This window comes from Anabrus simplex, chromosome 3 (genome assembly GCF_040414725.1).
Source record: "Anabrus simplex isolate iqAnaSimp1 chromosome 3, ASM4041472v1, whole genome shotgun sequence".
Taxonomy (NCBI): Eukaryota; Metazoa; Arthropoda; class Insecta; order Orthoptera; family Tettigoniidae; genus Anabrus; species Anabrus simplex.
The window spans coordinates 308252948-308280656 of record NC_090267.1 but is presented as its reverse complement, the minus strand read 5'-3'; the positions used below and the strand labels follow the sequence as shown (position 1 = coordinate 308280656).

The 27709-nt window shown below is 37.7% G+C and overlaps 1 protein-coding gene across 3 annotated transcripts in view; it reads left to right on the top strand.

The window, feature by feature from the left end:
* The window catches only part of aralar1 (calcium-binding mitochondrial carrier protein aralar1), a 404690-nt gene that overhangs the window by 237830 nt on the left and 139151 nt on the right, over positions 1-27709 (top strand). For all 3 annotated transcript variants that reach the window (XM_067143121.2, XM_067143122.2, XM_067143123.2), the window contains 3 exons: positions 8523-8598; positions 22941-23149; positions 25183-25263. In XM_067143121.2, the coding sequence (XP_066999222.1) occupies positions 8523-8598; positions 22941-23149; positions 25183-25263 (366 nt within the window). The remainder of the gene's footprint in view (positions 1-8522; positions 8599-22940; positions 23150-25182; positions 25264-27709) is intronic.

The following is a 27709-nucleotide window of genomic DNA, read 5'->3' as shown; positions in this document are numbered from 1 at the left end:
TCAGGAGCTAAAAATTTCCAGATAATCTGTACCAATTCTTGTGCTCTTTATTCAGGTTATAACTAACATGATAGGTTGATCTTGATTTAGCTGACAGGAATGGGCCTACCTTATGCTGCCAACAATATCATATGTAACCTAACGAATCAATAAACATAATGTAATACATGAACATTGAAATTTATACATCTTCATTGGAAGTATTGACCAAGTTACAACCAACATTTGTGCTTTACTTCATTTTATCAGTTCAAAGGAAGTCTTGATTCTTGTTGTAAGGTTGCATGTACGGTACATTCTATTTAGGGAAACTTTCAAGTACACTAACGGAGTTAATTTAAATGTTATTTAAATGGATGGATGGGATTCATTTTTAATTTTTAGGGGACTGCAGAGGTTATTTCTTTAGCATTCTTCATATTTTACCACTCCAAGGCTGCCTATGGAGAATAATTCTCAATGTACACTGCCTGACAATTGCTAAGGAACAACTGACCAATGAGAAAAAGGCAATGGAGAGGGCAGGACATGTTGTCTGCACCAAAGCCAGTGCACGTAAGCTCTGTATTCATTCGACAGTTCATGCATGGGGTGTTGGATGAGGTTGTTGTTGAACGTATTTGTAGGTGTTGTAAAAAACAAGGTCAAGTCCGTGTGGTATGGAAACAGGTGGCTTAACTGTAAAAGGAATGGCTGCAAGACACAATACATCATTTGAGTGCATACGATTGTGGATGAGCAGTTGGACCATTCGAAGCCAGTGAAAGTGTCACTATTGTGGCAACAGTAATGGATGTGTCCAAAAGTGTCATCTTGCTATTAAAAAAAGGCTGCTGAAGGTGGAAATGCTATGCGAAAGCATGCTGGTGTTCGTAGGACCACCACACCGCATGAGGATCGGTGAAAGGGAACACTCATCTTACTCTTCATCAGATAGCTGCAGATCTTGCAACCACTACCGGTACATGTGTATCTGCCAAAACCATTCTGCAGCAATTAAATCAGGCTGGTTTGTATGCTTGGAAGCCTGCTAAATGCATCCCACTTCAACCATGCCATCGTCAAGAAAGAGTTTGTTGGTGTAAGGAATAGATTGGTTGGGGGCACCGACAGTGGTCCAGAGTGATGTTCTCTGACAGATCTGGTTTCACTGTGACAAGTGATTCTGCCCACCAGTTAGTGTAGAGAGAGAGAGGAACACGTTACACACCACAGAATGTTCATGAGCATCATCGGTATGGCTTTCACATTATGGTGTGGGCAGGCATTATGCACAATGGCCGAACACCGCTGCATATCTTTGAGTGAGGTACCATTACAACACAGCAGTATTGCAGAGAGATTATTCTGGACCATGTTCATGTTTTTTAGGGGTGCGCTATATCCAAACTTCCTGTTTATGGATGACAATGCACGGCCACACAGAACTGTTGCTGTATTGGACTCCCTGGACCTAAAATGCTGTAGAGCATGTCTGGGATGCTCTTGGCAGATGTGTTTCTCAACAAACTCCCCCTCCCTGAACTGTGCAAGAACTGAAAACTACCTTGAGAGAGGAGTGGGACAATATCTCTCAAGGACTCCTCAACAGTTTAGTAGACAGCATAAATAACAGGTGCAAAATGTGCATTAGTGTCCGAGGAGGGTATGTTCCTTACCAAGAGACTGATATCGACTTTTCTATTGTGAGACTGAACTGTTTCAAACAAGAATGTTATTTCTTGATTTCTTTATATCTGTTATCCTGCTTTCCCATGAGTTGAACGCTGTACCATTTTTCATTGTCAGTATACCACTCCACCTCTATTACGTATTTACTGTTTCATGTCTCAGCTGTAGCTGCATCTCCCTCTGGCGTCATGTGACCACAGCTGATCATCATGGTGGGATCTCGCTTTTCTCAAGTAGTCCCCGCATGGTCTATGGCAATGTATTCGGTGAAAGTTATACAGACATCGGACTTTTGCCGTTACTCCTCCCATTCATCTTCATTGTCGTCATCTTCTCCTTCTTTTACTTCATTTAACGAACCAAAACCACACTTGATGTAGCAGTTCTTGATTGTCGATGAAGGAATGGCATCCCAGGCAACTGTCACACTCCGCATTTCATCAGTATCGTTCCACTTGCGTATTTCTCTCGTCGGAATTTTTCTAGCAACTTCATGGAGAAAATAATGCACCAGTCATTTTCTGTACGCACATTTCACAGATGAAATTAACCTTGATCTAGGGGCTGCAAGTAGCTCATAGTGTTGGCCGGCAGAAAAAGAAGATGCACATGTTTTAAAATTAAATCATGTTTCTGTGCAGCGTGCTCATCCAACAACAGAAGTATTTTTCTATCCTGGCATGCCATTTTGCGCTCAAGGCATACCAGCAACTCCTCAAAAATTTTGCCTGTCATCCAGGAATTTTTAGACGACTTGTATTTGCACGGAAAGTGCCTGATGCCCTTAAAACATCGTGGCTTCTCGAACTTGCCTTTGGCGAATGGAGGCAGTCTCTCGCTTCCGTCCGCATTGCGACATTGAAGGACTGTGACCCTGTCGTTGTAAGATTTCCCACCATGGCACTTCTCTCCCTTAAAACCATAAGTCTGTTGGGGCTCAGCATTAAAAAGCAATGCAGTCCCATCGGTGTTGAAGATATTGTTCTGTGCATATGAATTGTTATGTGAGCCACGCTTTCTCGCCAACTCTCTGCAACGCCAGTATTCACTGATTCTGCTTCTCTGCACACTGCCGGCCCGTGATATTGTGCCATTCCTTAAAACGCTGAATCCATCCGTTTGAACACTGAAACTCAAGCTCCATCTTTAGTGCCAGTTCATTCACTTTCCCCTGAATAATCTCACCATCAACAGGGATATTGTTCGCTCGAATATGCCGAAACCACTCGATCAATTGTACTTCCAAATCAGAGTGTTTAGCTCCTCAAATGTGCTTTCACTTTGCTGTATTTACATCCTGCATTTCCTGAGCTTCTATGTTCTCACGATTTTTTAAAAACTTTGAAAGCATGAACACAGGTATTCCAAAGTCTTTAGCTATTTGTTTTCGTTTCTTGTCCTTTGCCGACCTCTCTTATAATTTTCACTTTCTCACTGAGTGTCTTGGAAGAATACTGACGCTTAGCCATCTCGCAATAGGAAAAAAACCAAACACATGTGCCCTAAACTAAAATACCATAACAATAAACTAAAACACAGTATTAATAACATATAAGTACTTTGAAGTTTATTACTGCACACTAGAACTTTAAGTAAAAGGAGTAACTACAAGAATACAAAAGAACTATGATTTCACTAGAACTTAGCATCTCTGAAGCACGCTGTAGACACACCAAAGTCAAAGCGAAAGTGCAAAAAGATATGCCTGCACATTCCGGAAGACTCGTTCTATCATGACACGGAGAATTTTAAATTTAAATTACGCCGTAAAATAACATTTTTAACAAAATGAAGGACAATTTACAATTAAAAGTCTGAACTTCAATACTGGGACCGACATTGTTCTTCGAATTACGAATTATCCATATTTCGAATTAAACAATTTAAAGAACATGCAACACCATGTCTCTTGTTTTCGGGAACGAGAGATTCTTTGAGTTAGGCAGCATTTTGAATGAACCGATTTTGAATTATCGAGATTCTACTGTATCTTTCTAAATAGGACTTGTAAAATGGAAATCATGGTTCCTAAACCAGGTCCTTAACAGGTAGTACATCAAGTGACCGTGACTAGGAAATTCTTGATTTTTTTGTTGAAAATAAAAAATCTCCATTTCTAGTGTTCTACTCACCTTAAAGTGTTCTGTAAGATACCCATCTGTAGAACCTTCTCATTATTTCATGTTGAACTTGCGTTACAGTGTGTAACATGTTCTAGGAGTAGATTGTAATAGTTTTTCCAAACTGTGTGCTCAAAGATCTATCTTGTTTATCATACTTTTAACATTAAATTCTGGTTGCAAGGATGTTTTCATGATTATTTGAGTACAGTTATAAAGCCCCTGTATTAAATTTGACCATTTGTGTACTTCAAATATTTTTCACGTGAAGAATTGGTTAAGTTGAGAATACTGGCATTGTGGTCAGTGTACATGAATGCGAGAAGCAATTGAACATTTGGTTTGTAGGCTTACATTAATTAAAATATCTTACATGTAATTTGCTCATGCTGCTATATTTCTTCCTCTTTGTGATACTGAAATCAGATAGGTGATAATGTGTTTTAGAAATTAATTAAAATCCATAACAAACTGGCTTTCTTTAAAAATATTTTTTCTTCATTTTCTTCCTTAAATAGTCCTGCTTTATTTTTATATATCTAGTACTTACTTAACATCTGTTAGCTCATCACGATTGTTGATAAGAATGAACAGCTGCATACCATATTATAATCATTCTATTTTGTGGTAGAAATGAAAGAACATCAGATAGTATAGATGACGGTTATTTTCAACAATTTTTTAGTTTGCAGAGGTGGTAGATAGTTTGGACACCTTTCATCAGTGTTGAAACATAAGAGTAATGAAGATGATAAGGAATTTATTTCTATAATGTTACTGTCAGCCAGGAAACATAGATTAGCCTGGCCATTAACAGCTGACTTTGACACAGCAGAGTGATAGTGCTTTTGGACTGGGAGCAAATACAAGTTAATTACAAATTTATTACTGCCGGGGGTTACTACTGTATGCCAGATATAATAACACTTGTTGACTGAATGAAATGTATTTGGTTTTCGAAAAGCTGATATATAATACTAATATAAATGGTCCGTTATTAGATATTATAAATTTTCCAGCTAACTCATTCCTGGTTGCCAGCGTTTCGCCCCCGTGTGCTAGGCTGGGCTCATCAGTTGGTACCTAGCACACCTACCAAGACACATGGCTAGTGCATACCCTGGAGGCCACTGCGTAGGCTAATTGTAGCCACTGGCAGTGCTAATGCACTATGAGAGACTTTGTCTCACTACCAAAAATTGATGCCTGTTTGACCATCAGATGATGTAGATGTTGATTCCCATAGGGAATCGGAAATATGTGTTCCGAATGAGTAAATTTATAACACCAATATAAATGGTCCGTTATTGGACATTATAAATTTTCTAGGTACCAACTAATAAGCCCAGCCTAGCACATGGGGGCGAAACACTGGCAACCAGGAATGAGTTAGCTGGAAAATGTATAATGTCCAATAACGGACCATTTATATTGGTATTATAAATTTACTTATTTGGAACACATATTTCTGATTCCCTAGGGGAATCAACATCTATATCAAGGTGATATATGTATTGAAAATATGAAAACCTATTACATTTGATCACTAGTATGTCCTGTTATGTTGGTAGTAACACTTAAATACAAATTTTCAGATAACACATATTACAACTACATAATAGGGATTTTAACTCGACATATGTTTTCTTGTTCCTTTGATGCAACTTTCCATCGGCTAAATCTCCTCGGAAAGAAATTCCATGGATAAATGGTTTGGGACATTAGGTAACCATATTCTGTTGCTATGATGACATTTCAAAATCAGATTTGATATCTGAAGCCTATTGCTGATACTTCTTGCTCTTTTTGCATTAAATTTATTATATTAGGTATTAAGAAAAGTAAGTGATACCTTATAAGAATTAATGGGAATGTGATGGAAATGCCGTTCTGAGTAACTCACATGGTAGAGCACCGGCGGGGTTGATGCTGACTCAGTCTAGTGGTAATGTAATTGTCGTTCTGCATGATGTTCATGGAGTGAAAACTATACATGACAGAGAAAAACGATATTAGAAATTACATCTCTGGTTAAATACCTGCTCACTGATGCAATTTCAGTCCAAATTATTTACTTGCGTCAAGTAAATAATGTGCTTTCTATTTGGAATGTACGTAATTTCATAATTAATGCCCTGAAATATGAAAGTTACCTCCAGGAGTTCTAAACATATAGGTTTCTCTCACATAATTCAAAAGTTTACGTTTTCAAATTAAGTTAAGGTTCATGTGTTAGCTGAATATTGTTAATGTATCATTTGTAAGGCTTGTGACAACTACAATCAGCAGTCTGTATACTTGCTGTATATATTCATTTTGTCTGATAATCTGTTTTGCTGTGCTATGCTGTTAAATGGCTGTATTGATAATTAATTAGGCCTATAATTTGGAGGGAAGGACTGTGGTTCAGAGAAAAATATTATCTCATAATTTGCTGGAAGTAGAAATGAGAAACAACAGAGAAATATGTCAAGGGTAATTGACAGTGGATGTGAAAACACTAGACTCCCATTTCCTTCAACTTCGAATTGGAGTGTTAATGATAGTTTTAGTGGATCTGCTAGTATTGACAGTTTAACCTATTCAGAAGGTTATCAAATTTCTAAAATACTATGATAATGTGATGCCATAGTGATATCCATTAAGTGGCACTTTGTAGTAGTGTACTTCCTAACTTAGCGTGGCTTTCTAAAATTAAATTATCAGTCATTACCCTGCAGTTGTTAGTAAGTTAAATGAATGTATGTTGCAATGTTAGGTTTATTAGAAGCAGTTCAGCAACATTCATTTTTGCTTTAAGGTAGGAGAAATCTTTCCTGAAATTGTATAAAATAATTAACAGTGTTTGTGAAAATCAGTGCATAAACCATGTGCAGTGTTACGAGTGGTTCAAACGATTAGAGGAGAGTACATAACTCATTCATTATATCATTAACATTGTCTGATAATGCTTATATTGCACAAGTTTGTGAAGTTGCATGTTCTAGTAATCATTTGAGAGTTTGAGAAGTAGTGGAAGAAGTTTGATTGTTGAAAGTGATGTTAATACGCTACCACTGAAAGTGATTGAATAATATGTAATATTCACATAGAAAAAAAAATAGAAATGCATTGGAAAACTTTAGCAAGAGTAATTTTTCCATTTATCAGGAACCTATGGGTTGTGCTCATAGAGGCAAGAACTTTATGAAAACAATCCTAACCAATTATGAAATTGGTTTATTGACCAAAAATGCAGCAAATCAAGATCAAGCTGAAAATGAATGTGATTTTTTTTAATGAGTCATCTCTAGGGTTCATCATGGAGAAAAGTTGGATAATTTATTGTATTTTCTCAAAGTCCCGAAATATATAAAAGAAAATGTTTGAAGTAAAATTCCAAACTTTTGAGAAAACTCCTAGAGCCTGTTCACTAGTGAATTATGAAGTTGTGGTAGAAACATAGGCAACAGTTCTTCCTTGCTCACCCTGCTCACCTAACTTGGCCTGACTATTTACCATGTCCTGAACTAAAATTCACTCTAAAAGGAGGATGACTTCAGTTGATTGAAGACATTGAAGAGAAATAGAATGTGAACTTATCAGGATTGCTTCCAGAAGTGGAATTGGCATTGGTCTTCATAGGGAAGAGGAATATTTGAAGATGACAGAGCTAACAAGATTGCAGCTACTAAGCAATTAAAATAAGCTTGGTAATTGATTTCAACAAATTTCATAAGTCTTAAATGAGAGAACTGAGAACAGATTCAAAAACGTTTTATGGATCCATTACCAATTTTGGCATTGTAACCTCTCAATGTTCAAAAATCTACTCCTTAATCATCATTTCCTGTGGAACAAACATGTGCTTTTGCTTGAATGCTAATTCAAATAATGATGATTCTGTTCACTTCACTTCTAGCGAGTCTTAAGAGTAAGACTGTCATGTAGAGGTGCTCTAGTTCTTTAAGAATGGATGCATACATAGGATTTGGTGACAGAGGGTGTGTGCTCACACGAGTTAGCTACCACTTTCTTAGACTTTAGCAGGAGGGTTAGAAACAAGATGTGTCTGTGTAAACTATGTGGCTATCTGTTTCCCACCTTGCTGTAAGCATTTGTTTATCTCCCTACCCTTTTATGTCACTGCTATATTTTTAAGAGAATGTAATTTAGTTCTTTATAAGAATATACTTTGCTGTTCAAGATATAGTATGTGAATTTCTTCTTAATTCCTTGTGAATGAATTTGTTATTTAGCTCACTGCTTCAGGATAACTTAAATGGCACTAATGCTTATAATTTTTATGGACCTTGGGATAATCATCAATGATGTAGTAATCACCACTTTTATGTAAATAGTTGCGTTCTCTTGTGGCATTCACTTTTTGGAAGGGGTGTTAAATATACTTTAGCATTATTTTCAGAAACAATAATTTTATCATCCTGAGATCTCTTAATGAATACATACTCTTTTGAAAATACATGGTAGAACTTGACTCTAGCAGAGTCTTTATCATGTTAGTAAAGTGTAGACAAAATTGTAGGTAACCAGGCAAATTATTTTTGGGTTAGTTGACCTTTCATAGGAATGATAAGAATATACAATACATTGCAGTTATTTTTGTTGTTGTTGTTGTTGTAAAACCAAGAACAATCCCAGACCTGATTATCATACACTGACAAACACCTTATTTATGTGACGTTTAAAAATGTTCACAAGGATTGTTTAGCGTGTTCTATCTGTTTCCAGAGTCCAGAGGAGAGAGGACTCTTCATTCAAGTGCTGGAAAATGTGTACAGATTTGCACTTGGCTCAATTGGAGGAGGTAATTAGTTCTCTAATTCTGTTCAATATTTGGGTTTTGGGTGGTTCAGCTTTTTAAAAGTCTGATTTCTTTTGTAATTTTTGTAATAAATGGATAATTTTCTTTCATACTTGTAAAATCCCTACAAGCTGTTTTTGATCATTTCTTGGAAATGTAACATGTGTGTGTCCAACCCTTGTCCCATTTCTCTATGGGGTAGGGTATGAAATGAGTTGAATCTTTGTAGTGAGTTTTTATGATGGGCCCTTCCTTTCATCCTCATCAGAGGAGTTACTGAGATGATATTATAGTAGGAAGGGAGAGGGTGAAACCCAGTGTTGGCACATAGCCTACTCCTGTTGATTAGCACCTTGGAGATGGAAAAAAAAAAAAAAAGAAGTAATTGTACATTAGAATACACTTCTCTCCAATTTTAGAACCAAAAACAGGGAGGAGAGCGTTTATTTCTAGTAATCTTCTTCTGATTCTTGCTGGCATTTGTTCCATTTTGTAAAAAATCCAAGTGAAGCAGAAAATATGTTTGATTGTAAATAAGTAACATGCTGATGAGCAGTTGTGAATTACAGTAGAACTTCGATAATTCAAAATCGGTTAATTCATAATCCCACCTAATTCTAAGAAGCTCTCATTCCCGGAGACATGAGCTGCGGTTTTGTTTAATTCGAAATATGGATAATTCGTAGTTCGAAGAACAATGTCGGTCCCATTACCAAAATACATTAAATAAATAAATTAAATTCAAAATGTATTTGCGTCATGATAGAACACGTCAACTGGAACATGCTGGGGTAACTTTCCTTACTTTCACTCACTTCAGTGTGTCTACAGTGTGCTTCATGTTTGCTAAGTTCGAGTAAAATCGTAATTCTTTTGTATTCAGCGTTTTAAAGAACGCCACAATGTCACATAGCAGGGAGTGTGCAGAGAAGCCATTGTTCACAGATTCTGCTTCTTGTCTTTGAATCATGTGTTTTTTTTCTTTCGTTGCTTGAGGTTATGTTTGCCAGTCATTTATATAAATGCATTATTTGAATAATGTAAATATACCTTGCTGGATACAATTCAGAAATATTTTTTCCATGGTATTTGAAAGGTTTAAACTGTGAATCAAGGTGATTGCAAGCATTAATGAGTCTTAGATTACTCTGTGCTGGGCTGAGTGGCTCAGACGGTTGAGGCGCTGGCCTTCTGACCCCAATTTGGCAGGTTCGATCCTGACTCAGTCCAGTGGTATTTGAAGGTGCTCAAATACGTCAGCTTCATGTAAGTAGATTTACTGGCATGTAAACAAACTCCTGTGGGACAAAATTCTGGCACATCGACGTCTCCTAAAACTGAAAGAGTAGTTAGTGGGATGTAAAAATAACAACATTATTAGAATACTCTGTGACGCAGCAAGGGTTGGCATTTCTGAATTACGAGAGAAGTGCCATGGCAGGAAATCTTACAGGTAGAGTTACTGTATTGTGTTGTAATGCAAACGGAAATGAGAGACTTTCTCCCCTTGTCATAGGAAAGTTCGATAATCCACAAAGTTTTAAGGGCATCGGGTACTTTCCGTGCAACTACAGGACATCTAAAATGCATACAGTACAGTAATCCAATATGCACAGGGGAGCCAGCGTAGATTTTTTCCTCATCTTTGAATCATGCTTTTTCTTCTTTCGTTGGGTGAGGTTATGTTGTCAGTGAGTTAATCAAGTGCACTATTTTGGAAAAAAAAAAAAAAATCCATGGCATTTGAAAGGTTTAAATTGTGATTCAAGATTAATTACTTGCAGTAACAGGTTTTAGAATATTTTATGGCACGGCAAGGGTTGGCATTTCTGAATTATGAGTTGGTGGTTAATTCGAAATCACGGAATTCAAAGTCAGACTTTTGCGTCCCAACAACTTTGAATAAAGAAGGTTTTATTGTATACAAGTTTACTGGAATCCATATAGATCAATATTTAATTATTTTAAAAGTCAGTTAGAAAGAATCAGTCTTAAAATTAGCTGAGACTGAGAAGGTTAGGTACAAGCTGGTGTCTGGAATATGGTAAGGCAATTAAAATGCGCTAAACTCTTCTTGGATTAGATCCAAGGGGTCTACTAAAAGGATAAATGAGGAAGTACAGAATGCCTTATATTGATCACATTTGATTTTGAACTGAGGAACACATTCTCACCATCAAGATCTTTGCAGCTTATTTACAGATTGTCCTTTCTTTGATGTTACAGATTAGTGTCGGAAAAAAGAGTTCGGACAGAGAGACATACAAGCTAAACACTAAACTTCTGTAATATGACTTGGTAGGCCTATATCTTAATATGGAGAGAAAACTTGTGATTTTTCTTTTATGATCAAAATTTGCTTCAGAGGCTGAACTCTTTAGTGAAGGAAGACTATAAAAGATATTCTCAATTATTTTTTAAGATTGGGAGTTAGTTGCAATCTGTGTTTTTTTGTTTCCTTTAAAATGCTTCATACAATTCCCCCTCAAAGAGACATTAGCTTAAGAATTGTAAGTAATCACAGGTGTCCTGAAACAATATAATTTTGTACTTAATAAATTGAAATAACCTAGTGAAATATAATTAACTATGTTCACTGAGATGACTGTTAACTGTGGTCCTAAATAGGACTAAGATTAGCCAGCACTTTTGCCGTTGCCAAGGGAACCCCTGATTGAATCACATTTCTTACGTGCGTCACAATCTTCGGGGAGGCACCTTTCGTGTTCAGCCAGCTATTGACCCCAAACACAAGAAGCTTCTTACATGCAGATGATCTAGCTCTTAGTGCTGCACAAGGCTCAGGCTTTGAATCCATGGAGAGAAATCTGTCAACTGCCCTTAGAAATCTGTCAAAGTACTACAATCAGAACCAACTCAGACCCAATCCTTCTAAAGTGGCCCACAAACCTTCAGTTTATCGAAACGAAAAACTGTCCATATAACTGAGTGAGAAACTGAACACCTGAACTGAAGGTGTGTGGCTAGCTGAATTTTTCTTCATCAGTTTATCAGTTTTTGTACCAGTTCTGGCAAATTTTCTCGTGAATGCGGTAGCTGTGTGTTTTGTAGTGTATAAAGCAATTGAAAAAAATAAGCCATTATAAGGTAGGTTGTTGTATGTTGGATGTTTCAGCTTTAATTTTATCCGAAAAACACCACGGAAAGAATGGAGTAAATGTTTCAATAATGTGTCTTTTATTAAAATTAAATAAAACTTTTCTTCTGAAAACCATGGCTGCTCCTGTAAACACTGATTCATTTATTTAAGAAAACAAAATGAAGACTGCTGTGTTTTCCACATCTTTGATGAATTGTAGTTTACACATCGACACATTTTGGTCAGGAGTTTCTTGCTCAACCAGGAAGGGGTTATTATAGTGACGCAAGTGAAATAGACTGATATAACTTGAAAACAATATTCTTTAACACATGGGTAAATAATGCCAATATCAAATTATTATTATTATTATTATTATTATTATTATTATTATTATTATTATTATTATTATTATTATTATTATTTACAATCGCATTATTTGTGAGGTTATGTCATGAGTCATGAAACGTGCTGTACATACAATATATATTAATATATATTAATATGAGTTTCGTTAATGTAAGAACCCATAATTAATAGTGTAGAAATTATTATTAACTGTGTATGTGATGTATAATCCACTACAATAATGTGCAGCACATCGTAATATCTAGAAAAACGCTATGTACGATGAGAACTATGGAGAACCTTCCTTGCATTGTAACTATGCTATTGGGCACTCTAGAATTTATGAGAAGATATGTTGTGTCATAAGCTTGGCTAGGCAACATATATAAGGAGGTGGTCGTGATGGTGGAGTTGAGTTATTGTTTAACATGAGTTGTTTTTATGAACTTGTGTTGTGCTTGTGCCGACATGCTACAGTAGCAGTCAGCTGTTTCAAGATGGCAGTCTTAGTCTTCTGATTCTTTGTGATAGGCAGTTGTTAAAAATGGTAGTTTATTGATGTGTAACATGTAAATAATTGTAAATAAAAACCATGTATGCAAGTGACAGCATTTTGTGTGCGTCTTAGTGAATACATCATTGGTGACCGTTGTGACAGGACTGAAGAATAATTTTCGAGTGATTAAGAGGGTAAGTGCGAAATAGATCAAAATGCAAGTGATACTAGAAGATATGTCCATACAACTACTCAAAGACGAACTCGCCAACAGAAATCTTCCGATGAATGGTAAGAAGAAATCACTGCAGACGCGGTTACAAGATGATCTCTTCAAACAAAGCAAAGATAGGATGCTAAAGGGTTTAACAATGATATTTATCACTTGAAAAGCGAAGATCCCGAAAAGTTTTTTTTCGAGGTCGACGAAACATTGGAAGATGAGGTAATTATTACCAAAATGTGTTCTAAGTTAATGAACATGATACAGACACTCAATTCTACCCTAACAGAACAGATTGCAGACCAAATTTACAAAGTAAAGTAAATAATTTCAGACAAAATTTCTCCAGCTGATACAGTTTTAACTGGACAAATATCACAAGTGTATACACAGGTTTACAAAGTAGAACAGTGCCTAGAATTGAAAATTTCAACTGTAGATGACAAAATTTCATCCCAAATTAGTGACGTCACCAGTCGATTAACGCAGCAGATATCGGGCATTAGATCAAAACTGGGAAAGATCAAATAGATCGATAGTAGGGTAAGCCAGCTGGAAGGGGACATCTCGAACCTCAAGGAGGAGGTGTAAATCCAGGTTTCTGGCATAAAGCAAGAGGTTGAGGGGAGAATTTCTACCATTGAGAGAAATTTTAAAAGCCGTATCTCTGCTGTTGAGGGAAAATTTGGGAGCCGTATTTCTGCTGTTGGATGAAGGTTAGAAAACTTGTTTTCGACCATCAAGGGAGATGTGCAGAATATAAGAGAAAGCATCCTTCATGCAGTAGAAGATAGATTGACTCGAACAGGACCTATTGCCATGCTCTAATCCCTCAAACCTAACTGGCAATACAGGACACATAGACCTGAAGGTGATTATAGAGAGCCTTCCGGAATTCCACGGGCGACTGGAAGAGACCCCGACTAGCTTCATCGTGGGATTTGTCAATCTACTAGGATGGACTAATCTACCGGAGGACATCTTCGTTCAACTGATCACACCACGGTTAAAGGGGCAAGCCGCTACTTGGTGGAATAACTTGAAGGGCTCATATTTAAACTGGGCGGACTTCAAGAGGGAATTCCTTGCTAGGTTCAATTCCGAAGGGGTGAAAGCTCAGTGCAAAGGAAGCTACTGACTGAGGCACAACCCACCGGCATGAGAGCTAACACATTCGTCCTCCAGAAGTACCAGCTCTTCCAGAAATACCAGTTCTTCAAGTGGCTACACTCGGAGGGAAGCGAGAACGAGATCTTACCAGACATCACAGAGCTACTCCACGATAAGATTCGACCCCTAGTGAAAGTATCACAACCGAGATCCTTTGATGATCTGCGTATAATAATCGCCCAGCTGGAAGAGGAACACAAGAGCAAAGCTACGGAAGAGACCAGCACGGTTAGGAAGTGCTACCAGTGTGGAAGAAAGGGACACCTGAAGAACAAATGCCCAGCCTTGACGTTGGAAAACTAGTTCCAACTCATACTGGATTGAGAGGGGATGGGACCGGGAGCAGGAATGCACCTCAAGACACGACAGACAAGCAACCCTGGTCAAGTAGGAGAGGGATTGGTCAGACTGTGAGTAGAACAGGCCAACTCCACCCAGCTATCATCTTGAGGATAGGTAACAATAATTTTTCAGCCATACTCGACAGCCAAGCAAACCATTCATTTGTCAGATTACTACTGCCTATGAAGTCTCACCATCTCGGAAGGGTAGTGGGAGCAGCAGACGGGGTAACCTATTCCATCCAAGGACAGACTAACCTAACCGCTAAATGCATAGACCTGCCTATTGTAATTTACGTTGCAATAATTCCTGACAATGAAATACATGGTGATCTTGGACTATGCCCTGCAGGTGGGGGACGCACATGTAGAATACACTCACAGTATCCCCTGCCTGTCGTAAGAGGCGACTAAAAGGGGCCCAAGGGGCTCTCAACTTGGGAGTGTGGATTGGCGACCACAGGGCCCTTAGCTGAGTCATGGCATTGCTTCCACTTACTTGTGCCAGACTTCTCACTTCGTCTATCCTGACCGACCTCCCTTGGTCAGCTCTTGTTCTATTCTGACCCCGACGGTATTAGAGCATTCGAGGTCTAGGGAGTCTTTCATTTTCACGCCCTTTGTGGCCCTTGCCATTCTTAGTTTGTTACTTCATTTTTCGAAGTGACGAATCCCTTCTTCTTTTTTTTTCTCTCTCTACCCCCTGTGGGTGAGGGGTGCAGACGAAAAATACACCCAAGGTTTGAGATGACTAAAAGGGGCGACCAAGGGATGATTGTCTTTAAACATGAAACTACTTTTGATTAGTACCATCTCGCAGGGAGCACCGTGGGTCGGCTTTACTTGCGAGTAGTACCACTATATTAGGTACGAAATAGGTTTGTGATTAGTAGCAGTAAAGAGTGGTTCCCCTGTGGGTTTCCAGTACCTGTGAGTCGTACCCATGTGAGCAACACTGCGGGTCTGGGCGTTGCCTGTGAGTTGTACCACTATATGAGCGACACCGTGGGTCTGCGTTGCCTGTGATTGGTACTCACTATGTGAGGAACACCACGGGAATACCGGCGCCCGTGACTAGTACACCTAAGTGAGGAACCTAATCGGTTTGCGTTGGCTATGAGTGGCGCCATTGTGTGAGAAACACCATAGGTCTGCGTTACCTGTACGACATACAATACTTGTGAATAGTACCATCATGTGTGGAACACCGTGAGTCTTCGCTACTTTTGATTAGTACCCCAACATGACAAATGTCATGGTTCTACTTTACTAGCGATAAGTACCATTCTGAAGGGCCTTTGACCTGGATTTTGGACCCCTATAGACATAGAGCATCCTCGATTTAGGATTGTGCTTTATAAGTGGTCCCTTGGTCAGTAATACTATTAATGATCTTTTTTTGATTCAGATCCACATCTTTTTTTTTTTTTTTTGGGTTCATGTCCATCCATTCATTCTTCATGACATTTTTTATTTTGGTCAGTGGATGATTTTCAACTTTTTGTTTGTCATTTCATTTCGTACCATTAGGGGCCGATGACCTCGATGTTAGGCCCCTTTAAACAACAAGCATCATCATCATCATCATCATCATCGATCTGGGACTATGCAGCTTATGAAGACTTTTTGGGAAAAGACAAACATCTGAGGGTCGCCTGGCATGATGGAAATCTCCAGACTCAGAAGGATGCGGAATTTGACGTAGACCTTATCCAGTTAACACATCTTCAACAAAGTGAAGAAGAGGAGCTGAGACGCGTGTTAAAGGACTTTCCGGAGGTCATCACCAATAAAATAGGTTGGACTACCACGGTAACACACACCATTGAATGCAGCACTTCCTCATCCGTCAAGCAACGTCCATATCCAATCAACCCGGATAAGCCCAACTTTGTCATTCAGATTCAAGAGATGGAAGGACAAGGTCTCATCGAGTCCTCTATATCCTGTTGGGCTTCACCTATCGTCCTACCGGAAAAGAAGAATGGCGGGGGGGGGGGAGGGTGGTATTGACTGTGTGTGGACTTCCGCAAGTTGAATGAGAAGACCACGAGTGATGCCTGTCCCATGCCTTACTTGAAAGACTCGCTGAAACAAGTAAGTGGATCTCAACTCTGGATACTGGCAAGTGGAGGTCGAGGAAAGTTCTAGACCACTGACTGCCTTCATGACAGCGAGAGGATTATACCAGTTTACAGTAATGGCTTTTGGACTGAAGAATGCTCCTGCAACCTTTATGCAACTGATGGATAAGGTATTTTCAGGATATGTTGGAGATTTGTGCCAAGTGTATCTCGATGACATTTTAATTCACAGCAAGAATTTTCATGAACACCTTGTACATCTGAGCAAAGTGCTGGAACGACTGAAGATTCATGGACTGACTTGCCAACTGGAGAAGTGTCACTTCGCCCGGTCCCACATAGAATATCTTGGCCATGTCCTAATATCTGAAGGCTCAGAAAGGCAACTGGAGAAGAATTGAGCTATCGAAGAAGCTGAGTGTCCACGGACCAAGCAACAGGTACATCAGTTCCTTGGCTTGTGTGGATGGTATGGCAGCTTCATGCCACACTTCGAAGAGAAGGCAATACCACTCACAGTTCTACTCCATAACAACCGCCCATTCCAATGGACCAGCAAGGAAGAGGCAGCATTGCAAGGGATTAGGGCTGTGATATGCAATGCTCCTGGTCTAGCCCATCCCGACCCTCAACGGAAGATGTGCCTGCAGATGGACGTCAGCGACTCTGGCCTAGGAGCAATGTTATTCCAGGAGAGGATTAACAGCAGAAGGGATATTATTGAGTACACCAGCAGAAAGCTATCTCCCACCAAACAACACTACTGCACTGCCGAGATGGAAGCCTTAGCCGTGGTGTGGGCCATGGGCAAATTCAAAGGCTACTTGGAGGGAAGGATGTTCCACCTCTACACCGATAACGCTGCTCTCAATAGTACCAGAGTGACGGAACGAAGACATCGTCAGGGAAAGTTCCAGACCGTTTGGAGTCGTTTACTTTTTAAAACTATTTCCTAAACATAGAACATAGTTTATAAATTTGTTGTTTCAACACTTTCTCTCATCACATCAGGTTCATAGGATATAAACATGGTTTTGATCCGTATTGAATTGTGTTCACAATAATTACTAAACTTATGTCGTAATGGTCCACCTTTTCAATACTATATTGTGCAATGTTTACATTACATTTGTAATCTAAGAACTAGTTTCAGCCTTGGCTGGCCATCATCAGCCTTAATGTAAAACTGTACACATCCACAAAAATGACATTAAAAGGTGTTAAAAACGTCTGGGATGAACTATGTGCATAACATGTAAAATATGACAAAATTGAAATCAGGCTCTAAAATTCTTAGATGCATTGCATCATGTTAAAATTTTCCATTAGTGCTTGTTGTTACAATATCATAAAAATGCTGAAAATTTCCTCTGTTGGAAATTGTCAATGGTTGAATCAAGGACGGCATACGAAGATATGATTAAATAACTGGCACGTTCATAGTCAAAATTAATGAACTAAAGAAGAGAGTGTGCTAACCAAATGGCACAGGTTATATAAGACCTTTCGTTGCGGCATGTGGTGCATGGCCTACCATTGTACCTCTTATTCTAATGGGGAGGAGTTGAGATTGTGAGATTCAAAGAAATGGGAGAGGGCAGGGCAAGGAGAGGGGAGATGGGGGGGGGGAGAAAAGGGGAGAGAGGGGAAGGGAGATTAAGGCGGGGCCGAAGGATGTGGGAAAACAGATGGCTGCTGAGGAAAGGTGCTGTGAACAGTATGAAAAACTGAATTACGACTGTTTTGTTTGACGTTTCTAAAAGTAGGAATTAGATGGTCAAACAGGATATTTGGCTTTTCTGAAATGTCATTAAGATTATAATTTGGGTTAAAATATTGATCTATAGGCCTATGTATGAAGCATCTTTCTATAATGTTGATGATTTTGAGAATTTCCATATCTTGTTTTATGTCTGTGAATTTGTGATTATAGTCATGCATATACTGTCCCACAGCTAAAAATTTATTGTACTTCGGGGCATTAACGTGTTCTGAGTATCTTATATTAAATCTCCTCCCAGTCTCTGCAATGTAAGAAGAATTACAACTGTTGCAAATAATCATGTACACTCCTGATCTTGAAAAACTATTGAACTTTTTTATGGATGTGGCATTATGTAAGACTTCTGCATTCCTATTATTGGTTTTGAAAACTACTTTTTACATCGTGCTTTTTAAAGATGTTGGTGGCTTTGTAAACTTGTTCGTTGAACGTAAAGGTAGAAAAAGGGGAGTTGTTTTGTTATCTTATCCATTAGGTTTAGCAATATTACAAATGGTGTTCAACTCATTTTTGAGGTTTCTTTTAGACATTGGAACATTGAAGGCTCGGTACACCATGTTGTTGTATGCTGCGCGTTTGTGAATTTGGGGGTGTGAAGAATCTAGACGGATTGTAGTGACTGTTTGGGTAGGTTTTCTGAAAATCTTATAAAGGAGCCTGGGTGCCTGATAATAGTTAAGTCTAATAAATTCATTCTCCGTCCAATTTCAGACTCTGTATTGCTCTTATTCTTAATTATTACGGTATCATCTACGTATCTTGCCCAGGAAAGGATGTTGTCAAAGTTGTTATTATCAATGCTGGTGTGTTCCAAAAAATCCAAGTAAATCTCGACCAAGATACCCGAGGCCGGCAATCTCGTAGCCAAATCTCCTCGTTGATAAATAATGTTATTGGAAGTGAAATAATTGTTGTTATAACTAATTTAAGCATAGACATGTAATCCTGTATTTCTAATATAGTTTATCGATCAATTTTTGTAGTGTTTTAACAGATTTCTTAGAAAAATCGATAGTTCCTTCTTAAAAACCTTTGAATGAATTGTGACACTTTATATAACGGACTCGGTCATTTTTTTTAAAATTAGTTGCTTTACGTCGCACCGACTCAGATAGGTCTTATGGCGACGATGTGACAGGGAAGAGTAGGAGTAGGAAGGAAGCGGCCGTGGCCTTAATTAAGGTACAGCCCCAGCATTTGCCTGGTGTGAAAATGGGAAACCACGGAAAACCATTTTCAGGGCTGCCGACAGTGGGGTTCGAACCTACTATCTCCCGAATACTGGATACTGGCCGCACTTAAGCGACTGCAGCTGTCGAGCTCACTGGTCATTAGTTAATGAGCAGGCAATTGGGGACACCAGTTTTGTGTATCTTTGGGAGGGCTTTGGCAGTGGGTAGACGTGGGTTCATACTAATTAGTTTAGTTTTTCTTGATCTGTCAATAAATATGAAGTATTCTTGAGGGTCTGCTTAAGTTGACATTGGATTGTTGGGGTAGGATCCTTCTTTACTGTAGAGAATGAGCTATCTTTAAAAAATTGACTTGTTTTGCTTATACACTCAACTCTCGATTAACCGGGATAATGTAGGTTTAACGCTTCCCGTATAAGTAAAATCGCGATTAGTCCGCAAAAAGTAAAAAATAGAACAGGCGTACTGAAAGTACAGTTCATCATCATCATCATCGTCATCATTTCCTTTTATCCAGCTGTAGCCGGGTAGGGGCAAATATGGTTCCTCTCCACTTTCTTCGGTCTTTCCACCACTCCTCCTCCAACACTGTGTCCCAGTCCAGGTTTCTTTCTATAATGCTGCGTTGGATGGTATCCTTCCATCTCAATCGTGGTCGTCCACGGCCTCTCCTTCCTTGGATTTGCATTTCCATCACCTTTTTTGGCATTCTTTCGTCGCTCATTCGCTTTATGTGCCCAAACCATCTTAGTCGGCTCTTCTCTATTCTATCATTCATTTTTTCCACTCCAATTTCTTCCCGGATTTTCTCATTCCTTATTTTGTCTCTTCTACTCTTCTGTATCATAGTCCTCAAGAATTTCATTTCGGCTGCCTGTATTCGACTCTCATCCTTCTTTGTCATTGTCCAAGTTTCTGCTCCGTAAGTTGTTATGGGTACGTAATACATCTTGTACATAGTATCCTTTGCTTCCATTGGCACATCTTTGTCCCATAACATATTTCTTACACTATGATAGAAACAACTTCCAGCTTGAATCCTTTTACTAATCTCAGCATCCAGTCGAGCATTCTCCATTAATTCACTCCCCAGGTATTTAAACGTTTCCACTACTTCCAGGGGCTTGTCTGCAAGTCTAATCTGACCTTTCCCTTCTTTCTCCCCTCTAGTCATAACAAGAGTTTTACTCTTTTCTACACTTATTTTCAATCCACATTCTTCAATCTTCCCATTCACCACATTCAACTGTTCTTGAACCTTCCTGTCGTCTTCTCCCCAAATCACAATATCATCTGCAAATAACATCATGTTCATTTCTCTTTCTCCATATGCTGCTTTTGCTGTTCTCATGATGTCATCCATTACTATTGTAAACAGGATTGGTGATAGAACACTTCCCTGTCTCAGCCCACTAGTTATTTTGAACCAACTTGTCCTGCCAACTTGTGTTTGCACGCAACTACAACATTCCTTATACAATGCCATGATCATTTTTATTAATCCCTGTCCAATTTCTTTTTGCACCAGACTGTCCCAAACTTTCGTCCTAGGGACACTGTCATATACCTTTTCAATATCAATAAATGTCATCACCATATCATTCCCGTACTCCCAATGCTTTTCCATTAGTTGTCTCATAATGAAAATGGGTTCTACTGTTGACCTTCCACTTCTGAAACCAAACTGATTTTCCTGTATCTGCTTCTCAACCCTCAACCTCATTCTACTTTCCAGTATCCTTTCCACTATCTTAGCAACACGGGATATTAGAGTAATTCCCCTGTAGTTCTTCAAAACTTTCTTATCACCTTTCTTGAAAATTGGGATGATTATTCCTTTTTGTTTCACTGAGCATCTGAAAGTAAACTTGTAGTTTTGATGTAAGTCTCATATAATCTGTGGTTAAAAAATAACGTTTTCTTGTACAAAAATTTGATCTGCTCTCTCAGTCAAATATTATTTGTTCTAGTTTGGGTCTTTGTAATTGAAAAGAAGAATGATGTCTTTTAAAATTGCCTTTAAGAAAGTTGGGTGTCAAATTGTGAGCATTTCATCCATTGACAATTTTTCGACAGAGGAACTTTTCAGCATTTTTATGATATTTTAACAACAAGCACTAATGGGACATTTTAACATGATGCAACGCATCTAAGAATTTTAGGGCCTGATTTTAATTTTATCATATTTTGTGTGTTGTGCACACAATTCATCCCAGATGTTTTTAACACCTTTGATCGCTATTTGTGTGTGTACATTTGTTTTAGTTATTAGATGTTTTTGTATGGTTTTGCATTAAGGCTGATGATGGCCAGCCAAGGCCAAAACTAGTTCCTTGATTAAAAATGTAATGTAAACATTGCATAATATAGTATTGAATCAAGGACATTGGGCAGACTGGGAGGAGCTTTAATACAACAAGGTACGCGGAACACATTAATGCCCTGAAGTACAATAAATTTTCGGCTGTGGGACAGCATGTGCATGGCTATCTCGTGAGCCTCCTCATGAGCCCTGGCAGTCACTGTACATCTGGTTAGCACCAGATTCATGCACACGGTGGGCTTTGCCTGGTGGACCCACTCTGTTGCGGTGAGCAGCCTCACCGTATCAGGCCTTGCCAGGCAGTGGTCAGTGGGTGAGGAGTCCACTACACTGACAATAGCCTGTACAGTACTGATATTGGTGGATTAGATTGATTCACAGGGCCTACGGCACTCCGGTAGCGTGTCGACTGTTGGCCATTTATTCTCAATTTATTATCAGTTTGTATTCAATTTCTATATGGTTTTGTTGGCTTAGGCTATTATGGATTTGAACTCTGTTTGGGGCGAAGGCCTGTTTGGTTCAATAAATCCACTACTAATACTGAAAAATGCATGACTATAATCACAAATTCACAGATATGGAAATTCTCAGAATCATCAACAAAGGACTCCTTAATATTATAGAAAGTTGCTTCATACATATCGATCAATATTTTAACCCGAATTATAATCTTAATGACATTTCTTTAGAGATACACTGTTTGAGAAATTCGATGTCTTTGCCCAGTTTGATTTTAGTGAAATAATACTCATTCATAGGTGAAATGAAATAAAAATTGAACTAAACACGGACTTTCCATAAAGGTCCTTGTCTAGTATACATTGTGAGAACAAGTATAAACAATTGTGTCAGTACAGACATGCAGTTTGCATGACAGCTGCTGTATGCTATGTATAATATCACCAGTACTACACAAGCTAGTTGGTCACTGTTAAGTACACTGAGCAGCTAGCTTCGTGCCAGAAAGTAGATGTGTGCTCACATTCATAAAGTAGCAGGATTTACATATTCAAAATATTGAGGTGGTCTGAGAGATTGCATGTCTGTGGTTGAATGGTAAGGATGACACATAAACAATTATTATACTAGAACTGGAACATGGTATCAGTTATATAGGAAGACATGTCTAGTAAGAGGCAATTCTGTATGTAGAGCTGTGTTATGTCAAAATATTTCCTTATTTTGTGGTTTCATAAGAGAGATTAAAAAAAGTTGATGATTGCAGAGGTTGATTGATGATTCAGTTTCATAACACATCACTTATGTTCTTTCCTATATCAGCTGTTGGTGCAACTACTGTGTACCCTATTGATCTCGTGAAGACTCGAATGCAGAACCAGAGGACGGGGTCACTGGTTGGTGAATTGATGTATCGAAACAGCTTTGATTGTTGCAAGAAAGTGATCCGGCATGAAGGAGTTTTAGGCCTCTATAGAGGGCTTTTACCTCAACTCATGGGTGTTGCACCAGAGAAAGCAATCAAGCTGACGGTAGGTGCCAGTTGCCTTTTTGGTGGTTATTTCAGTGATATTGGAAATAAATTCTTCATTCAGTAGGTGTTGGGAGATGACACTGCTTTCCATATTCACTTGTTTAATTAAGGTCAGAAAATATTGGCCAAAAATTCAGATATATAAATTACACTAGTACTTTTGATAAAATATATTCACATCTTTAATGTGAATCATCAAATAAGTAGTAAATAAATAAAATTTTAAAAATAGGTTATAGTATTCAAAATACATTGTAAACATTTGTAAGCTGGCAGTAATAAACTGTAAAATCTTAAACATAAACATTTTTTTATGTAGGCCTTGTCAGTGGCTGTGAATGAATTCCTTATGAATAATTAAAACTGTTACCAGTCACAATTTTTATTCAATATTGTACTCTACTGTGTGTTTCAGAAGAAACTGTAAAATGCCTGTAGGATTCTTTTATTTCTTGAAGTATGTTCTGAAACTTCTTGCCAGCGTACATTGCACTTAGACACTGACAACATGCGTCCCATGCTCTGTCCTATATTCATAGATATAATCAATAAGCATGGTTGTTAGTAATCTATGTACCGTATTGAACTATTTGTTTGCTGAATTAGAAAAAAATTATTTTTACAAGTAAAAATGTCTCTGAATTAATACAAACGTAGACTAAACATTATTAAGCAGTTTATATAAGAATTGAACTTGTCACTGAGCACTTGCTCTCAAAAATAAAGTACACTGCTTATGTAAACACATGAATTATATGAATAAATATAACAGGTAGAAACAATATTATTTTCTGAATTCTCTTTTCCATCATTCTTTCTTCGTTTTGGTACGAATCTCCCAACCACCCATCTGTCTATCTATCTATCTATCTATCTATCTATCTATCTATCTATCTATCTATCTGTCTGCTCATGTAATTTCTTTAGTAATCTGTGCATTGAAATCTGTCATTGCTGTATGCTTGGTGTCTTCAACAGCCTCATCCACAACATTTTTCTCTGATTGTCTATTCTACTAAGATTAAATATATTCATTTTGTGTTAGAAATCTTCCTCACTCTTTTCTTTTTAATTTTTTTCTTTAGAATTTTCCATTATATTGTTTACTTCTCTGCTTTGTACTATTTTTGTTATCTCTTTCCCATCCCCTCTCATTCTGCTACAGTCAAGAAGTTCATGGACTGGCATGTAGAGTGTACATGCAACATGGCACATATTTTCACAGCTACACATTGGTCCATCCCTCAAAATAGTCTGTTAGCCACTATGCACATCTGCCAGCATTGGTATAGCTGTTGAAAATACCAAAATATATTGGTAAGAAGATCCTGTATGGCTGCTCTTGTAGCAGTGAATATCTTTCAATGTGGTGGTTTGAAATCTACATCCATGTAACCTTTCTTTTAAAGTGCTAAAGAGAAAAAGATAGCTTGTGTAGCCTTGCCTTGAAATGGCAAAAAAGCCAGTTTTTCCTATACCACAGTTCAGGATGCTCATGATGAATTGAATTGTGTAGACAACAAAAACATCTCCTTGTAGCTGTTCTTATTTACAGTTGCTCTTCATGGCCACCCATTATGCTCATCTTCCTCCAAACTGTGTCTCCCCTGTGCAAAGCATTGATACTACTTAAACAGAGCATTGCTGATCAAGACGTCATCGCTGTACACTTGTTTCATCATCCGAAATGTTTTACTAGTGGATTTGCCTAATTTTCGGCAGAATTCTTTGTTTGCTCGTTGTTCAAGCTGCAACGTCCTTATGTTCTGCTGCTCTCATTCGTCTGTGTTTTACATGTTCCAATATATATTGTATAACTTGTATAATGTATGAGATTAAATGCATCTATAAATCATTTATCTGAATGCACTAGCAAAACATTTCAGATGTTGGATTTATAACCTTCTTTGTGATCACTTACTGTACTAAAAAACAAGTCAGTTATAAAATAATGTGTCTGAGGGACAAAACAACTTGATTTTCAGTTTCATGTGTCCACATGTTGAATTTGCATTTCTTTACTTTTCACAGGTAAATGATTTGGTGAGAGATAAGTTTATGGATAAAAATGGCAATCTGCCTTTGTATGGGGAGATCATCTCTGGTGCTTGTGTGAGTATTTACATGCAACTTTTAAATATGTTATTGATAGATATTATTGTTCTATAATCTGTGGATATTTTTTACTTCCTTCTGAGAATTTCTTTTTATATCTACATACCTACTTGGCTTGTTATTGGAGAAGGAAAAATGCTACTGTGTTCTGTTCTCTTCCGTAAATAATAAACTGAGTTGTTTAATTTATGATAATGTAAAGAAAGCTCTTTCCATTTAACTATGTAGTTCTATGTACAGTAAAACCTTGTAAAACCTGTGGCATAGGGGACAACGAAAGAGAACGTATTTAGCAAGAAAATGTACTACCGAATTCATGAATAAAAACTATTCAACAGGGATATGGATACAGTTGATATGTATTTTGTTTCGACGTGTGTCCATTTTACGCCATGTATTTATGGGTACAGTGAAAGATATAGGCTATCTACCATTTCTAAAGATGAGATGAGAGTATTGAAAGGCATAAAAAAGTTGAGAGCACAAATACGAAAACCTTTTCCTCTGGGGGATATTAAATAGCAATAGTATGTTCAAATGTGTGTAAAACATTAGACGACAAATACAACAACATTTGAACTTGTGACCATAAAAGTATCAATGTATTATTGCAGATCACACTTTTTCTAAAACAAATGTTAGCTGAGGCCTTAAATTTCAGACCATTAAGTTATTAAACACTGTTTTCTAGTTACACTCTTCGATCATCGATTATATAGAGAGTCGACCATATGCTTTGATTGCCATCTTGAATGCGACAATACTTTGATCGACTTAAGTTGAAACTGCAGGGTGCAAGTTTCAGCATACATGCCACCGCTGAAAGATGCGCTTGCCTGTCTGCTCCCTGGATTATAATTCCTGGATTTTAATTTTGTCTTCATTAATAAGCTGTTTCACGACTTTTCCAGTATCCGTAACTGAGCTACCACAAGGACAATTGAGACTGCACAATGGTTCTGAAGAAATTGTTTGTCCCCACTTTTAAATACTGGAATAACTTTAGAAATTTTAAGTAAATCAGGAAAAACTCCAAACTCTAAACACTTATTAAAAATGAAAGCAAGAGGTTCAGAAATCATATGTATTATTCTTTTGATGATGTAATTAGATAACCAATAACAATCCATACTGTTAGAGTTTGATAATTTTAAGCTAACTTTAATTACTTCATCAGATGTGATTTCAACCCAATGTAAAGTGTTTCAGCAGGGGTTGATTGTGAAGAAAGTCACTCGCAGCTGTACTTGTTGCCCTAATTTGATTTCAGATTTCTTTTACAGAGTTTAAGAAATAATTATTCAGTTCTTCAGATTCAAGAAATGTGTCTTGAGTACGAGTAGGGATGTTTTCTTGTTCTATAACATCCCATGCTGCCTTGCATTTGTTGGACGCATCCTCAATATATTTTTTACAAGCTAAAGTTTTGGCATGGATAAGTTTTCTTTTATATTTTTTTCAATTAAGATAAGCTTTATACACACCATTCTGCTCGGTTCCTCCTTGGCAAGAGTTTTTATAAAATCTATACAGCAAAAGCATTCTTTCTCTATATTGAGTCAATTCATCAGTATACCAGTTCAACTTCTTGCTTTTAAGTTTACCATTACAATTAATTTTTACCAGTGGTGAACATAAATGCCACAATTCAACCAATTTATCTACAAAGTTTCCAGACACTGTTTCAGTATCATTTTTTCCCATTTGAAATTCAAATAAAAAGACCCAGTTAATTTGTTTCAGATTTTCAGTAAATATGTTAATATAATCATCACCCTGACTTTTTACCCACATCAGAACAGGTTCATCATTGTAAATTATGTCAGGCTGGTTAAGATATAATGATATAAGGAAGAGGTCATGATCTGCGAAACCCCCCGCCAACAAGTCTAAGTTTATAAATCTCTTGAAAAATTTACAATAATATTATCCAAGCATGCATTATTACATGTAGGTAGCTTGTTCGTGCAAGTTAAATTTAGAAAATTCAGAAAATTTCTAGAAATCTGCCCATCTGAATATGCCATCTCTATGTTAAAATCCCCACAAACAGCAACTTTAGCCTTAAACTTCAAAATTTTTTCCATTGCAAATTCAAAATTCTTAAGAAATACATAAGCATTGGCATTTGGAGATCTATACAAACTAACAATTATCAAATTCTGATCAACCAGCTTCACACAACTAAATTTTCCCTCTAATTTCACACAATATTGACTTAAATCAATCTTTACAAATTTAAAACACTCTCTAACTAAAATCCCACCTCCCCCATTTTTCTTTTTACACCTACAAAATATAGCTGCAACAGTGTACAGTATCCACGGGGCACAAAATATTCTGTTTGATTTTCAGAAAGCCAATGCTCAGATACACAAATCACATCAACTTTCTCGGTTTGGTGAAAGTGTTCTAATTCTAACAACTTACTTCTAATGCATTT